General features: G+C 35.4%; 2 protein-coding genes and 1 long non-coding RNA gene across 3 annotated transcripts; all 3 read right to left on the reverse strand.

The window, feature by feature from the left end:
* Window positions 1-1,690: 1,690 nt before the first annotated feature.
* LOC126612276 (transcription factor MYB101-like) lies at window positions 1,691-5,144 on the reverse strand. The gene is made up of 3 exons (XM_050280658.1): window positions 4,351-5,144; window positions 2,764-3,718; window positions 1,691-2,389 (listed from the first exon to the last, which is right to left on the reverse strand). Exons 1-3 carry the CDS (start codon window positions 4,690-4,692, stop codon window positions 2,106-2,108), a joined length of 1,581 nt encoding a protein of 526 aa, XP_050136615.1. The 5' UTR covers window positions 4,693-5,144; the 3' UTR covers window positions 1,691-2,105.
* Window positions 5,145-9,290: 4,146 nt separating this feature from the next.
* On the reverse strand, window positions 9,291-11,105 carry LOC126612280 (probable membrane metalloprotease ARASP2, chloroplastic). The gene has a single exon (XM_050280664.1). It carries the CDS (start codon window positions 10,967-10,969, stop codon window positions 9,602-9,604), a length of 1,368 nt encoding a protein of 455 aa, XP_050136621.1. The 5' UTR covers window positions 10,970-11,105; the 3' UTR covers window positions 9,291-9,601.
* Window positions 11,106-14,947: 3,842 nt separating this feature from the next.
* Window positions 14,948-17,890, reverse strand: LOC126612288 (uncharacterized). The gene is made up of 2 exons (XR_007618998.1): window positions 17,466-17,890; window positions 14,948-16,120 (listed from the first exon to the last, which is right to left on the reverse strand). It is a non-coding gene; the product is annotated as an uncharacterized LOC126612288 (long non-coding RNA).
* Between the last annotated feature and the right edge of the window lie 377 nt (window positions 17,891-18,267).

Below are 18,267 nucleotides of genomic sequence, written 5' to 3' on the forward strand. Positions count from 1 at the left end.
CTATTCATGCGTATTAAACCAATCAAAGGTTTTGGTAACAAGTAGCACCTCATGATGAACCATTCATTTGTTTGAGGCATATGAAGGGCTAAAAGACATCTAAATTTTTTTTTTTTTTTGTGTGTGGATATAATCTTTAGTTGATAATAAAGAAAATGTGCGGTTCCGATTATGATTTTTGTACGATAAAGATACGTTAATTATAAGTGTGGAAACAAGTAAGTTCCCCATAGGAGGAACAACATTATTATGTGAGTTTGATTCCCCATTTACAAGAGAATCAAGATGTTTGAGTTTGATTGCTATAACATGATTTCTTTAGCGGGGTGTGAGTTTGATTCCCATATACTATAAGAATCAAACTCATGAGACACATTACACTCAACAATTGGAGTTCAAGTTTAAATTCCGGCCCATTGTGTAAATTTAATTTTAATTCATAACAATCAAACTCAAATTCCCAACCCATTGTGAAAAGGTTAAGTTGGAAATATTTGACTCTTGACTGATTTTACATTTCTGCGTATAAGCGAACAATGAATAAGAAAAAGAATGCTATTATTGAAACTAATAATACTTCATTGTGCAAACACTCATAAAAAATTTATATATTTTAAGTCAACTATGAAACGCACGCTACGTACTTCGGTACTTGAACATTGATCATGCCAATGGTTAAGTAGGTATATTTTGTTTTTTTATCCAACTCAACAATTGATCTAGTACATAGATGTGAACCAGAAACTGAAAAAGTCAAGCAAAATCAGTAACGGATACAAGATATACATTGTTTCCCCATTGACCAATTTCCCTTCCCTCTCGACTCACTGGTTCTATAGTAGTGGTCAATAAGTAAAACTAGTTGAAGTTTACTATTGGCTTTTTTTTTTAAAGTTATTTTCTGCACCTTTTTAAAAAAGTTTTTTTGGGCTTTTTAAGGAATTTTAGTGATATATACATCGATCATTACCAATTTATGATGAATTAGAAAAGCAAATGGGGTAGAACTTGAAAAAAAATGTTTGCGTGCATGGTCACTCTCCAATTCAAAAGCAGCAACTCCTATGTTTGATCTTACATTTTCAATACTTTTTTTATTACAACATCAGTGAGGGAAGAAGCCAGGCGGTGAATAGGGAAAAGTGGTTATGCGTGAACCCCTTCTTTTTGCCAAAATAAGCCAACCCAACTTGAGATCGAAGGATGGGTTGGCTCCCGAAGGCTGCAAAGAACACCTCTATATTTAGCAAATTTTCGGTGATATTTTTGGCTGAATTTCGTGATAATGTTGTCTTCTTGTCTCTTGGATTTTGGATTTATTACATCACAAGCCCTAAGTTTGGCATGGCATGTGCTAAAAAATTTAGAAAAAAAGTTAAATTTTAGTGCAGATTAGGAAACGTCACAAATAGATGAAAAATCGTCACGACAAATGTGAGGGTCACATAAACTTTTGTGATGACATTGTTCGGCCACAGCCAACACTCAAAAGTTTCTATTCATTGGGTTGGTTGAGTTCCCTATTTTTTGAAGCATAAAACTTCTCCATTGGGTTCGTTTAATCCAACAGCTAGCATTTTATCATATTATAGAAAATTAAGAAAATTAATTGAAAAAAAACCCCACAAATTAATAGATATTTAAGAAAGGAAAACATAAAATAAGATAAATTTAACAAGAATCCATGAAATGGTTCTAACTCATGAAGAACTGGTGCCATTAAAGCTGAAACTAAAACTCTAATTAAGTTAAACACTGATGATATATACAACACACGCATAACATAAACAACATTTTGATTTTGGTTTTTGAGTTTAGTTACTCGACTTCAACATAAACGCTGAACTAAAATAGAAGAGAAGTTTCATTAACCCTAAGACAATTTTTGTCTTCCTTACTGCTAGAATAACTAGCCCTAATTATGAAAACTCTAGCTAACTAAAAAGATAAAACCCGCGAGACGGATTCACTAGCCTAGTGAAACTCTCTAGCATACTAACCATATGCACACTAAGCTCTAGTCCTCGTCAGTACTCATATGTATGGACACTCTCACTATCTCTAGTCTGTTGAAGCAGATGATCTCAGCATGAAGCTTTCAATTCTCAGCATATGCCGGGCATGTTGTTCCAGTAGCAAGATCCTAGGGAGCGCTTAACTTCGGATGTTGCCGCAGTGTTGGTCTTGACTGATGGTGTCATTAATGGTGCATTTTGCTGAATCTCTAGACTCACATTGTCACTAGTAACGACACCTGACATCGATGCGCGGTTGGACATGCATCCTTGCACGTACCATGACTCAGACACTGCAGGTGCAGAGGGAAAGTTGAGCAGGCTCAACAGGTCATCATCCATATCCTCTAATGGATCCTCATTTTGTTTCATGCCTGTGCAACAAAACCACAGGATTATACATAGCATATATATATATATATATATATCGGTATGATCAAATGATAAAAATCAACTTGCTACATTCGTCAAATTTGTTTACTAAATTTTGTTGTCCAAACGTAAAGAGTTAGTATTTCAGTTATAATTTGAGCCCACTAGATATTGTCTAACGACTAACAACATAAAATGCTTATATTGTCATACTATTGATTAAGTCGGTTTATAAATGTGTTTACAAGATAACATTAGTCTAACAAGATAGTATTACCATAACATGCGTACTCTTCTATTCAATTTGGTGAACAATTTTGATGACACTATTAATTACACTAAAACACAAAAGGCATGCAAAAGTTTTTGTATTTACCAATTGCTGACGGAGAGGAGCTACCATCCCTCTGATTGTCAGCACTATTCTCGCCGCTACTCTTCGATTCAACCTGAGCGGTGTCTTCGGCCTCCTCCTCAGCTGACTCTTCCCCCTCCTCTTCCTCCTCTTCCACCATAAGACCTTTCTCTTTACTGGACCACCCTGACGAACAGCTGTCGCCACTCTTTGCTTTCTTATTCGATTTATTCTGAGCCTCCACCAAAACATCATCCAACAGACCACTATTCCCTTGGGACGGCACAGGTGCAATATCATAGTGATCTTCACCAGCGGTATAGCCTGAGCCCCCCATCTGACCCTCACCGAGGCCATTAATACTCAGCAGTGTTTGGTTGGAAGGGAGCTCTGGATTGGACCCTTGAACCAAAGGGGTTGGGTCATAAGTAGGAGGCCCCATGATCATGGAGCTCGGACTAAGATTGTTGTAACCACCAAACCCTCCATGAGAATTGTACTGACCTATCAAGGCTTGGTTTGGAATGTTGCTTTGGTTGAAGAGAGCTGAAGTCGATGACGACCCGAATGGAGAAAACGGGGACAAAGGCGTAGCAAAGCCACCATTTCCATGGAATTGAGTCATGGGATTGGAGTAAAGAGAATAAGAAATGTGGTGGTGGTTTTGAACAAAGTAATTGTTATTAGGGTTTTGGTGGTCTGAGGTGGAGGAGAAAGTACTTGTGATGTGGTCGTAAAGAGAAAGCTGCGAGGGACTGAAATTGTTAGGTTCCCGAGGGTGAGAGGAAGACAGGAGTGATGAGAATGAAGAAGCAGAAGACGAAGAAGAATGTCTAAGTTGGTGGTGGTGCTGGAAGGCGGCAGCCGGTGCTTCTTGTTGAAGGTCACGAGGGTAAATTGGCAAACCGGCTCTCTGGCGACGCTTCATTCTAGTATTCCAGTAGTTCTTTATTTCATTGTCAGTCCTGCCGGGTAACTGATGATCGATGATATGCCAAAAAAAAAGCAACAGACAAACATGAGCTTCAGAGAAAGAGAAAGTCAAACAAATTGAAAATTAAAGAAAGAAGATAATCAAATAGGTAAGAAAATTAAGGGAAATGGGGAATCTGGTCAAAAAAATGAGATCAGTACCATATATACAATAAGAACACATTAATTTTTTGGCATATACAAGAACAATGGATTCATTATTAATAAAAAAATTTGAGCTAGCAAAACTCAGAAACTAAGATTTTTACACCAAAAAAAAAATTACAAAAAGGGGTTTCAAACTCTGAATCTCTAACTTTACTCAGAGTTTAGAATTTTATACTTCTGAATCAAATAGAATAAGGAAGAGAATCCTCCACTAGGTTTTTATACATTTTAGACAGATAGTCCAAGAAGACCAAAAAAAGGAAGTGAAAGTAACTCAGGTCACAATCAGAATAAAAGATAAGAACGAAAAAAGAAAAGAAAAATCACATAAAAAGGTTTAGACCAAGGGACAAGAAAAAAGAAACAAAGAAAGAAAAAAATTATTCCATAGAGTACATAAATAAAATAAAATAAAATCCAAAAAATAAAGAAAACCAAAAACAAATGAATGAACAACAAAAAATTAACCTGAGAAGCCATACGAGCCCATTTGTTGCCGAACTTAGCGTGAAGCTCGATGATGAGTTTCTCCTCCTCAGGAGAGAGTGAGCCTTTCTTCAGATTAGGCCTCAGATGGTTAGCCCATCTGAGCCTGCAGCTCTTACCGCATCTAGCCAGCCCTGAATTCTTCTGCACCGCATTCCAGTTTCCCTCTCCGTGCTTCTTCACGTACTCAATCAAAATCGCGTCCTCTGCAGCCGTCCAGGGCCCCTTCTTGAGGCTCTGCTGGTGGTGGTGGTGGGAGCCGCCTCTCTGAGCTCCTACCGCCGCCTCATGAACCCCGTCCATGACTCCGCTGTTGAGCATCATGATAATTTTTAGGCCTATACCTAGCTAGCTCTATATTGGTTATATGTGTAGCTACAAGCCTCCTATGTTTCTTTCTTAATTCTTTGAGGTTGGTTTTGTTCAATGTGGCTTTTTGTTTTATGGGATGCTTGAAATGTTACTTTGAGAAATTGGGAGAGAGAGAGAGAGAGAGAGAGAGAGGAGATGAAAGTTTGGAAGGGTTGATCTTCTCTCTCCTCTCCCAGGGTGTGAGAGAGAAATGCAAGAGAGAAAGAGGGGAGAGAATTGGAATCCGGAGAGAGAAAGACAGATACAAGAAGCTAGAGCTTAGATCTTGTCTCTATTCTAGCTTTGTTTTTGTTTTAGATAGGGATTTCAGATTGAGAGAGAGAGAGAGAGAGAGAGAGAGAGAGAGAGAGAGAGAGAGGATGATAGGAGAAAGGAGGGTCTCTGAAGTTTGGGGACTTTGGTGGGGAGGGTGAGTGTGTGAGGAGAGAGGAGGGAGGGGGGGGGGGGGGGTGATTTATTTAGAGGTATGAACTTCCATTTCGGTCCGGGTTGCATGCTAAGTGGTACGTCCATGGACACGTTTTTTATGTCCGCCCTTCATTGCTATTACGCCACACTCTTCCCCTCTTTCACTTCTAGAGCACCATTTTGGACATTTCCACTTCCCCTATTTCTTTTTTCCTATATATAAAGGAAATCAAGTATTGTAAATTCAAATCATATTAATTTCATTTGTTCTTCTTCTTAGGTCAAACTTCAAAGATACATTTTAAGAAATACGTTTGAAATATACCATATACTAAACCAATTTGGACTACATTTACGAACGGCATTGCTCGCCGAACCTCTCACGAGTTCAGAGTTCATGTGGGGTCCATCGAGAGTTAATTACAAAAGATATCTTACCTTTTTAAGACTAAAACGACATGCGGAATTAAAAGGCGGACGACTTTTCTTGGCATTCTTATCCAATCAGTACTGAAAGTTATTATTAAAGTTACGTCAGCTGTGGTCTGTATTATTAGTTTTTGTCGTATGTTATTATGAAATTCTCATCGAACTTATCAAGGGAAGAATTCGCATCGCTGTCTTAAATTTATTCCAGGAGAAATTTTCTCTTTATATTTAAATATATTCGAGCATTTTTTATTTGAAAAATAAAAGGACGGAAAAAACAAAGTTATCACCAATTCTCTTTTTCTGACTCCTTTTATAATTAATTACGTGGATATAAAATATGCAAAATTCGACACCACTTAACTTATAGTGCTTGCTTAAGTTTTTATTTGCGGGGTGAATTTATGAATATGATACAAATAGTTTAATTTATCAATCAAGATTAAGTAGTACTATTGAAGTTTACTTGACTCACAACATAATTTAAGAGTATCATCACAAGTTTGTCAACTAATATACTTAACAGTGAAATTTTAGTTACATTGGAAGGAACATTTAAACTTAATCTAGTCCTCACTCATTTTCACCTTCCTCTCTTGCTATTTGAGCACTCAATGGCAATTTTGTATTTCTATTAAAATGAACGTTACCTTCTCTTTTATTTTGTATGTTTGTGATTACTTTATATTCACTCCCTTTCTTTCCATCAGTAAATATTTGAATTTTTTTTTCTTCTTTCTATAAAATGCTAATGGCTTTCCTTAAAAACGTATATGCATTTTGACTATATTAATTATTACTTGAACATGGTGTTTTTAGAAAATTTTGTTTATGAGTAATGTGAAATAGTAATTTCTTCTTTTTTAGAAGTTGAGTAGCTTGTTTGGTATGTAAGCAAACAACATGGCGAGAAACTCAATTGGGTCAACCACAATCCTTTGTTCTTTGAATTTCATCCTAAAAGTTATAGAAGTTAACTCTATTTTATTATATTTAGTTGTGGTATGCAGCCTTGTCTGGTACGAAACTATATTCACCAGGATTTTTATTTTTTATTTTTAAGAAAACCTCGACGGTGTGAGGGAATTTTATTGATATCGAAAAAAAGATACACCTAGTAAAACCTAGTAAAGGGGACATAAACCTAACCCCTTATAATAAAAGAAAAAAAGGATAAAAAAAAATACATGAAAAGAAAGGAGACATAAACTTTACCCTTCTAGAAATAAAAACAACAAAGATACAAGGAAAAGAGGGGGGACATGAAACCTAATCCCTTTAAAACCGAACCTAAAGGTCTAAATCTGCAAAACAGAACAAGTAACATCACAAGGTTAAGAAAAAAAAACAAGAAAGTGAGACAAACATGTATATCGAGAGACATTAATTTGAGAAGCGGAACCCAAGCAAGCCAACATAGTCTGAAAGCATAACAACACGAACCATCATTGGAGAAGACAATCCCATATTAGCAAAATTGTCTGCAACTGTATATTCACCAGGAATACAATACAATTTTTTTTCTTAAGACCATTTTTATTTATCATAACTAGAATGAATTGTTCTAATTATTTATTCAAAGTTGTGATGGAGGTATCTAAATGAAATGCTAATTGTTATAGAATTTTGAAAATTAGTTGTGAGTTCAACTACAAGCTGGTGGTTCGGTGATAAATGACGGATTGCGAGATTACTTTCAAACTAAAAACTAGAGATCTCGGGTTCGAAATCTGCTGCTGGTGTGGAAGTCAGACTTGTAGCTAGTGAAAGGCTGAAATACCTCTGTGAGTCTTTCCGGCCCCTGGAATGAATGGATAACCATGGTTTGCCACCAGTTGTTCTTCTTAAAAGAAAAAATAATAATAAATTGTGAGTTCAATTTATACGGATTATTCCCATAAAAAAGTATTAGAAAATGTGATCGTTTTGATTTAATTTTACAATAATGGAATTAGTTTTCGTAGTCTCAAGTTCAGAATCTGTGGATCCATGTCTTAAAATATTGTAATTGTTACTCAGTTACATTTACATTTGTTACTCAATCGTATTACATGTGTAATTGTCGTGTTAATATCATATTTATACAATAATCTTTTTCAATGCCTATTACATGTAGAAGATTTGTACAATTTACATGATACTTTTAATCACTCTTTTACATTATTTAAATTTAAACTTATTATACTTTACAAGCTTTTTTATACACATTTTTCGGTCAAGTAGAGATAATGTCGAAAACAATTAATGACAAGTATTTCAATGAATAATCTATAATATTTTGATTAAGTTAATAATATAAAAAAACAAATACAGACATATATTTTTCATAAAATATTTTTGTATGAACTTACATATTCGTTTCTTATCAATTTTGTGTCGAAGCTTTGGTTAACAAGCTTGTTCCTCAATGTGTTAGCATAGTATACTTTTCTTGTAGACATTGCATAAGTTGCAAATTCAATTTTTTTTCTCATATTACTTTGTACAAATTAAATAAACAAACAGAGAATGAGAAAATCATTTATCTTTTTTCATTTGAATTTAAGTAACAAAAGATACATTTTGTTGATTTTTAAAATTCCAATCACAAGACAATCATGAACTACAAAAGATTGCGGCCCATAAAGGCTTTCAGGCCCATGTAGAATAAAGCCAAATATAAATCATATCTTTTTGAAGGATTAAAGAACTTTAGATATAATAGTTTAAAACGCACTACTATAACACTATCAATCAACTACTCAAACACTACAAACTTTTAACTAAAACACTACCCATGCACTTTAAAGACACAAAAAAGGGACTTTCAATGAGACTTACCAAGAAATCATTTGAAAATTCTCTCAAATGTATTGCTCTAGTATTTTCTAATTTTGTATTGCATTACTAACAATTTTAGCCTAATCTCAATGAAGCTTTATAGTCCCATATAAAAGTGCACCAGTAAGCTTTGTGATAAAGGTATCTAAAAGCCTTCCTCTTTCTCTCAAATAGTGCCGCGCGACACACACCCACGACATGGAAGTTTCTCAACTTAGATACGAGTCAAGGAGTGATCTTCTGACTTCTAAATACCAACACCAAAAATAAAAACAAAGGTTTGATATCTTCACCACATCTTCTAACCTACGGCACATCTTCTAACTTGTGCAACCTGACTTCATACTCCGAAGACCGAAGTAGCACCAGAGTATACCATATGATCTTCAAATCAATTGGTGCCGTTTGCATTCAAATAAGGAAGAATGACTTTTAAAGACCAACTCAACATAGCTAACTCCAATATAAAGTCTGAAAGTATATCTATTGGTCTGTATTAAGTCTCTCTTCCAAGACAATTTCGCATTTCTTTCTAATCATTGTGCTGGAAACAGAAAAACTTACTACATTGATTCTCCGGAGGACGAGAAACCTCCTTCTGCATCGTGAATTCAAGTTGTTGCCACTTGTGTTTAAATTCTAACACAACACAATAGAGGTGCAAACCACACCTGGAAAAAATTGCTATGACTCTACTTGCTAGTAACATTTAACAAAGCTAAGTCCTGATAGAGGTCTTGAACCCGTCAAATCTAACAAAGCCGGACTCATTTAGTGTTTCATTTCGTACACAAAGAGCATGAGCAGCAATCAAACACCAGTGATGACTCCACTGTTTTACACATAAATTTTCTGATAAACACAAACCCAATTACCAAATATTTGCCACAGAATTTGAGTATAACAGTTATATTCATGGACTTTCATAAGTCAAAGCAAAAATGTAAACAATGTTGCCAACGGGGTTTATAAAAAATTATGATTTACAGGACCATAAAGAACCACATTTTGTTAAACAACTTGAAAAGAGAAGATGCCCGAAGTACCTTCTACACATTGTTCGAATCAAAGCAACGATATATGTCGAGAATCCCCAATGTTCTTGGTTTGTTTCCTTCTTCAGGCATCAGATGATCTAATGCCAGCACCACAGGGCTTTCCCGGAACCCAAGTTACATCCAAACTTCTGAGATTTTGCAAGCAATTACAACATGTCCTTGATAAAATCGAGATTAAGCGTGTCCTTAACGATAAGGAACAATCCTAGGAAAAGAACAAGGGTTATCCCTGATGACATAATCCCCTGCTCTACTTCTAGAGGGAGCTTTCGCCCGCCCCTAGCAGCCTCTATGAGGATGAAAGCCAAGGTACCACCGTCTAAAGCAGGTAGCGGAAGAAGGTTGATTACTGCAAGGTTGAGATTAAGCAAGGCTGCAAACTGATAGAGTCCATCAATATTTGACCTTGCAACTTCTGCCCCTACAGCTATGATTGCAACTGGACCTGAAACCTTACTAGCTGTCTGTGAGAAGTTTAGAAAAGTCTGCTTTAAACTATCTAAAACATTAGATGACAAGCCCCAAAATTCTCTCCCAGTATAATTAAAAGCTTCTGAAACACTTTTAGGTTTAACTTTTGTAAACTTAACATTTGGCGATAATTGCACTCCGATTTTGCCTGTTCCATCATAATTCTCATCCGGTGTGATCCCAATTTCAAAATCCTGCTGTCCCCTCGCAACCTTAAGAACCACATTTCTTTTGGGATTCTGCTTAATCACATCAACAATCTCTGAAACACCATTAGGACCTCCTCTTGGCAATTCATTTCCGTTAACCTTAAGGATCACATCACCGGCAAGCAACCCATCTCGGGAAGCAGCGGAGAATGGGCGAACCTCGGGCACAAGCACCCCAGGATAGGCCTCTTGTACAGGCAAACCAACAGACAACACTTGAGTAAGTATTATAAGATAGGCAAAAATAATATTGGCAACCACACCAGCTGAAACCACAATTATTCTATCCAATATTGGCCTGTTCTTAAGCAGATTCTTATCGTCAACTGGAATATCACTATCTGGATCATTATCTGGAAACCCCACAAACCCACCTAGAGGAAAAGCTCTAATAGAATACTCCACATTGTTTGCATTGAATTTAGCTAAAATTGGACCAAAACCAACTGCAAACTTACTTACATGGATGCCTTGGAGATAAGCAGCAAGGAAGTGACCGCTCTCATGGACAACAATTATGGCCGTTAACACAGCAGCCGCCTCCAAAACCGACTGAGCACTTTCAAAGTTGCCATAGTCGAACCCAGAAATCGCACAAGTCCTAAACTTGAACCTTTTCCCATGTGGGCACCTGCCATTTTCAATGAAAAATCGATCCTTGCAGTGAAAACCAAGGTCTGGTGAAGAAAATGAGCAGCAAATGGAAGAAGATGGAGGTTTTGGGTGGTGGGTTTTGGGTTTTGATGGAAAATCAGATATGGGTGATTTGGAATTGGATAACTTGATGAGAGAGAAAGAAGAGGAGGGTGGAGAAGCTGAGAGATTAATGATCATGGTTTATTTCTGTGGTTTTCTGGTAGGTGTTGTTTTAAGAAGGTGAGGTTTGGTTTTGTGATGGAGGAGGGATTGGATAATTCATAATGTCCTCCCTTTTTTGGGTTTTGTGGAGGGCAACTCAACTGAATCATTTGTCTTCCCTCCCTCATATTTTTCAGCATTCGGGTCATCGGGTGTGTCGTGTTCTCTGTGCTTTCTTTGGTTTTTGGATTAGTTTCTGTGCTTTTTAGATGGGCCTGTGGGCTGTGTCGTCAATAAAAAGAAGGTCGTGTAATCCGGTCTGGTAGAAAACCATCGACGACGTCTTTGTAGCGATATTTCAAGTAAATCATACATCGTTATATGAAAAGTTCTTTTTTTAATTACCTGCAAGATTTGATTTGCAGTCGAGAATCTTAAACGTTAAGACTCTTTGATTTTATTTATAAGAGAACAAATAATTAAGTTTGTTGAGTAATTAGAAAGATAGACATATCAATGCATAAATCTAAAGTTTTATTGTTGATATTTTGAGTTTGTCAGAGCAATCGAACTTGGGTGAAAAGAGGCAGACAGACTGCCTTAACACCCACAAATTTTAAATTTTATTATTTGAATAATTTCACAATATTTTAGTGGCTACCCTTATCATTTTTTGGTTTTCCAAATGAGTTTCACCCTAAAAAAATTGTAGTTGTACACAATTCCCATGACTCAAGGATGGCTTTTGCTTTTCATTGTTCAAAATCCATATCCATTTTATGGTAGTCTCATTTAAAGGTAGGAGGGCCCTAAAACTTGACCCAATGGTGTTTCCCCATGGTTTACTTGGCCCAGTTGAGGTTGCCAGAATGCTTTGCATACATGATGCACGAGGTTTTAAGTTCTTATCTTCTTCACCAGCAGGTGTCTGTTCATCTCATATTGGTTGTTTGATTGCTTGGAAACTTGCGTGTAAATCTGAGTATGCTAAGGTTATAATTACAACATATTTGTATGTGGCATGCTGTAATTTTCGAGTAATGAGAAATAACTCATTAAATATATAGAACTAATTGCGTTCTATAGTATAAATCATGATAATAATCATACAAATGTGTAAACTACATAATAAAAGTATAAGTATTCTTAGTCATTAGTACTGTGGTAGCAAATTTATGTCGTTTTCAGTCTTGATGAAATTGTACCTACAAAACAAATAAACACTTTTGATCAAGGCCAAAGCCACACGCGAGCCCACGAGGTGTTGGGAGAGGGAGGGGGTTTGGCCAGCAAATCTTCGATGCCTAAGTTAGTTTCTTTGTAAAAAGAAAGTTTATGACTTTAGTGCATAAGAGCATTCTCATCACTTATGAATAAAAGTCACGTATCAGCTCCAAGATTTTATGTACTATTTTTTGCTTCACAAGTAATTGACCAACTTAACGAATTAGAATACTGTTATTTCCCTCAAATCAAATGCAAAATCTAGCAAAAGATAAGAAAAGGTGAAAGATCTTTTGTTTGGAAGGAACAAGACGGCTACAACAAAAGGGTTTGCTTGCAAAAGTAAGCTTTTCGAAAGGAAGAAGAAGCTACTATTTGGCTTTACAGGGTACTTTGAATTTGTACATTGTCACACCAATTATTAAAGAGCTGGTGAAAAGGAAAAGAAAACTTAATTAAAAGTAATCAGATATTTCCATGATTTCTACTCAAAATCCAAACATATCTGCTAAGTGGGACTAGGATTTGATTTCTTAGGAGGCAAGACAAACGGAGCAGAGAAAAGTTGGAATCCATCAAATTATCAAAAATTGAAAGGGGGCCATGGGTCCTTGTCAATAGCCCCATAAATGATAAATCTAGCAGCTCTGGTTGCTATCTTCTTCTTGACCCACCCACCACCTACCCACACAACATTCACAAAGAGCCCTTCTACCAGCAACTGATGCTATTGATGATGTTTCTCTGACATCAATGCATGGCCAAGCTTAAATGCTACTGGAGAGAATCTTTTCGTTTTTCACGTCCAACCATCTAATATCAATAATTATATCGATAGGTTATTGATTGTCGATATAATGTTTATATTACTGAGATTATATTTTGATACTTTGGTATTGCATAGCTGTCGAAATGTTTATCAATAAAAATCTACATGAAAAAGCAAGTAATGACGTCGTATCATCTTATTAAGTAACATGACCGAAGTAGTTTTTTATCTTAATTTTGAAGAAAGTTATGAATACAAGTAATTGCACTACGCGATCTTTTTGAACAGGTATGTTATGTGACACGATTATCGTACCCAATACTTTCTCCTAGTATTTGCTCTTCAAATCTTTGCTTCTTTTTTTCTTTTCACTATAAAGGTGTATGAATACATGTAAAATGAAAGTACTAGTACCAACAGGATCTTCTCTGGATTCTTTGGTGAGGATCCTAGAGATCCATAAATCGTGTCCGTTCATCATACATCGTACGGTCAGGTACTATTTGTATTTAATTTTAAATAAAAATATTTAAAATGATTTCTGATCGCACGATATATGATGAACATATATGATTCACGAATCTCCGGGATTCTCATATAGAGGATCCGGATTCATACTAGTATACACCCTTTTTGTTTCAATATTAGTAATTGAAGGGTAAAAAATAGAATGATAGTTTGAAGTCATATCGAAGAGGATGACTTGTATAACACATGTATACCATTAATGAAAAAAAGATAAAGGCATGTTTAAGTTTTTTTCCACATATTTTTGTTTTATTGAAATGAGACATCACATGCTTATATTCCTATGTCATCTAAGTGGTTTTCCGTATCAAGAGGCTTTAGTAAAAGTTTTATAACGATGAAATGAAAAGAAGGTCAAACTTTTGAGTCATGTCACATAAGAAGATGATCTCTAGGGTGAGTATCAAACCAACCGATTCGAATCACTTTGGTTTGGTTTTGACCAATAAAAAAAGTCAAATAATTTAAAATTTGAATTGAACCAATATACTTTTGGTTTGATTCAGTTTTGATACTTTTGAAACTAACTAAAACCAAAACCCAACCATGTATCTTTTAATTATTAATTAATTTATTTTAAAATATCAACTTATTATAAGTTAATTATTTAGAGGTTTTACCATACACATATTATTAGTTGTAATGATTATTAACAATTAAGAGATTTTTTATATCAGGTTGTAAATCTACTCGAAATAGATCGAGCTTGCACCGAGTTTGGCTTGTGTTTGGTTCGTCAAAGCTCGACTCATGAAAGAACCAAGCCAAGCCTAGTTCGTCTTGATTTAAAAACAAGTCAAGCTACCATGTATTTGGAGGCCCAAGTCAAAGACAATCTTTCTGTTTATTTTTTATAAAATCGAACCAACCAACTTACTATATGAAAGAAATAGCTCGAAACAACTTGAGCTCAGTATCGAACTTGAACTTTTTAAGGTTGCTCAAGCTCAGTTTGAATAAGAAGCAAGCCAAGACTAGCTCAAGCTCAAAAATTATTAAACAAGCTAAACTTAAGAACATTGATATTTGGTTCGACTCGCCTCCTTTACAGCCCTATTTATATGTATTTTATTCTTATGTGAGTTTGTAATTAATAAATTGTTTGCTAGCATGAGATTGTATTAAATTAAAACTTAGTTCTATTTGACTTGATAAACTTTTTATGTCTCGAAAAACTTAATCTTTCAATCGAATTGGAATGCGTGAGATGTTTGGATGTTTAAAATATTAAAACTCTTGAAATGTTGAACTTTTTTTATTGATATGTTCAATAAGCTTACTGACTGAACCAAACCAATTCCCAATGATTTGGTTTGATTCGATTTCAATGGTGATATTGATCAAAACCAAATCATTCTCTCTTTTTCTGTTTAGACTTCTACGGACAAACATTTTTACAACTATGCAATCGAAGTATCAAGATATAGTATCATATGGAGAGAGTAATGTCGGTAGTTATCAATATGGTAAATTGAAAAGGACCACATGACAAGAAACAACAAAAGTGCATTACCCCTTCCATAAACATGAAATTAGCCTCCAACACAGTTTATTACATTGTCGGTAGTTATCAATATATATATATATATATATATATATATATATATATATATATATATATATATGGTAAATTGAAAAGGACCACATGACAAGAAACAACAAAAGTGCATTACCCCTTCCATAAACATGAAATTAGCCTCCAACACAGTTTATTACATGTACTCATGTGATGTGATCATATTAAAGCACGAAAACACAACAGACAATAATTTCTCAAGATATTATAAACAAGTAACCAAAAGGGTTAGGATTTCTTACCAATTTATTTGGTAACAAATTGAGAAAACTCATTTAACGTACTCTAGTGCTTTTCTTTTAGCATAGACACTCTTTCTTTCATCCATTACTTAAAAAGATAAAGATCATACACATACAATTACATGTACAAAACAAGTAAACAACAACACTCCTTTTTTTTATTTTTTATAATATGATCGGCTATATGTAATTTTCTTTCCATAAACCACACATATAAATACTCAATTGGGAGTTTTGTGAGAGATTCGTTTGTTTCATAGATTATATCTCCATAAGTCTACAAAACCGATTAACCGGCTCAATACTCGCAGTTGTATGAAAGAATCTTTTCGGTGTTGCGCATATGAGATACGTTGATACAGTGATAGATACATATATTCCTTAGACTAGCCGTTGGAGAGCTAGTACTTGGCCACAGAGATGGTGAAATGTTTAATGCAAAGCCAAGAGAAAGAAAAGGGACGTAGGACCTACTCACATTGCAGTTATGGTTACCGATTCACCAGCTCGGTTCTGGATCTGAGATTCCTGAAGCCTTTGGTCCATATCTAATTAATACGATGCCTTGACAGTCCTTCATGCATGTCTGTTTTCTCTCTCCCCAAGTCTCTTTCACTTTTAATGTTTTTAGAGTTTTCTGTAATTTTTTCGTCATCTGAAATTTTAGATCAGTTCTATTCCTCTAGTGAAAACGAAACAACGAATGAATGGTTTATACCTAAAATTTAAACCCTCAAGATATATACAACTGTGAACTGTTCTATCTTCTATGTTCGAGTCAATGGTAATAGCCACAGTTAGGTACAATTTATATATGCTGGTCCTGCACAAACATAGGTTTGAACGTGCTACGGAAAGCAACAGAAAATCAAAGAATTAGAGAAAAGAAGAACAAACTGAATACAAACTCGTATTATTATTCCAAACCTACCACATAACGTGAAAATACATCTTATCAAACTTAAATTATATTGAGTTACAAGAGGATATTAACACCTAGTGCATGTTACAAGGAATAGGAATTGAATTCATTTTGGTTCTTGAGCTCCTTGCATTTGCTAAAGTATATGTATGACAGTATGAGAATCATTTAACTTCTTAATTTTACTTCATGTGTTTAATAACACGTGAAATAAGAAAAATGCTAGTTTTTCCATGAAATCCGTAATCAAATACCTAAACTTTAAGAATCAGATAAATTAGCCCAATGTACTCTTATTTCCTTACTTTCCCCTATTTCTAAGTTCTCTTATTCCTTCTCTTATATCTTTAAGTAAACATGCCCCTAATTCTGAAACAAACAGGAAAGCAATCTAAGTTATCTAACCATAACATAAAATATGAAAGGAATCATAATCCTTATCTCACTAGAAAATCCTAAGACATAAAATACCAGAATACTCTAACATATACATAAAATACGCACAAAGATCATGCGTGTATGATGAGTTGATTACACGATCTTAAAATTTAAGCAATTTTGAAGCATTGCTCCTGCTTTAAGGTTCCTGCTGGATTTATTTTATTTAACATATACATAAAATACTAATTTGATATCTCATTTGTGTTAAAGCAAGTAAGAACGTGTTTTCTTCTCTTTCTTTTGTTTTTATAATTTATTTGTTTTTCTGTTTCAAAAAATCTGGAAGGATCTTTCTTCCTAGATAATTGAATATACAATGATATAGTGGGAGAGAAGGAAGGGCATGGCCCGACCTGGAGCATCTGCCCTTAAATTTCTACCTACTCTCTTGAATGACAATCACCTACATCATCATGCTTTTTTCAGCACCTTTCCAATTTCCAAATAATTATCTTTGTCTCTCTCTCTCTCTCTCTCTCTCTCTCTCGCTCTCTCTCAGACATATGGTATCACCAGTCGGCAGCAAACCCTAGCTAGCGGGGAGGAGGTGATGATATACGCATATATGTTATGATCATTTCAAGTTTCTTTCCAATTTTCTTTGCCTAATTGGTTTGATATATAGAAGGTATATATATGGATCTAATAGGAAGCATGCATGGATGTACAATTATATCTTAACACAAAAGACTATTTCTAATAGAACCCAGAGAGAATCAATTAAAAGAAAAATTAGCGCTTAAATCAAGGGGTTTCTAATAACACCCAGGGAGAAATTGAGGCTCTAGGAATAAAAGAAGGAAGGGGGATTTTGATCAAGAACAACATACCATGAATATCTGATGATGAGTTGAAGGGATGGATGGAGAAAGATGCAAAAGGAGATATTGACGCGGCTCAATTAGAATCGTATGGCTAAGTCTCCGATATTAGCCACGCGTTCAAATTGAGGCGCGCCAATACCTTTGCTATGTATTCACAACTTTCTCCATCAAAACCTAGAAATTGAACCAGACTTTCTTCTGTGCGTGCATCTTCTTCCTCCATAACTACTGAAAACCCCAACTGCAGCTCTCTCTCTCTTAAAAGTTGCTTTTTATAGACAAAAACGGCCAGTTTGATGCATTTATCTCCTTTCTTCTGTTTTGACTTATTAGCTAGGCTTTGGCATCTCGCCCACACTGCCTAAACGGAAGCAAAAGACGAAGGCTCATAAAACTCACCTGTCCCAACTTGAAACGGTTTTTGTGTTTATGTACGTATTGCCAATTTGGCAATATTTTGACTCATATTTATGATGAAATTGGGTTCCACCATAAAACCAATTGGCAATATGGGAAGTAACCCAAGACCATATAAGCACATAGCAAACCTTGTCTCTCACCGATGTGGGACAACTCTCAACACGCCTTCGCACGTGTGGCGGATTTTCAAGCCTACACGTGGACAACAACTGGATGACGTGGACCGCGTGTGGCCATTTGGATTCACACGAAGACAACCCGCTCTGATACCAAGAAAAGAATGCTTTTATTCTTCTCAATGAGAGGTATTTATACAAGGTGTACAACCATAATGTAATAGGAAGAAAACTAATTACATGAGATTACACGGAATTGATATCAATTAGGA

Source organism: Malus sylvestris, chromosome 17 (genome assembly GCF_916048215.2).
Source record: "Malus sylvestris chromosome 17, drMalSylv7.2, whole genome shotgun sequence".
Lineage (NCBI taxonomy): Eukaryota > Viridiplantae > Streptophyta > Magnoliopsida > Rosales > Rosaceae > Malus > Malus sylvestris.

What these genes read in the sequence shown, in the direction of transcription:
- LOC126612280 (XM_050280664.1), bottom strand. Translation starts at nt 10,969, where the DNA reads ATGATCATTAATCTCTCAGCTTCTCCACCCTCCTCTTCTTTCTCTCTC.
- LOC126612276 (XM_050280658.1), bottom strand. Translation starts at nt 4,692, where the DNA reads ATGATGCTCAACAGCGGAGTCATGGACGGGGTTCATGAGGCGGCGGTA. An exon ending in GGGCTCGTATGGCTTCTCAG is followed by an intron (nt 3,719 to 4,350) that starts GTTAATTTTTTG and finishes ATCGATCATCAG; the next exon opens with TTACCCGGCAGGACTGACAA. An exon ending in CTCCTCTCCGTCAGCAATTG is followed by an intron (nt 2,390 to 2,763) that starts GTAAATACAAAA and finishes TTTGTTGCACAG; the next exon opens with GCATGAAACAAAATGAGGAT.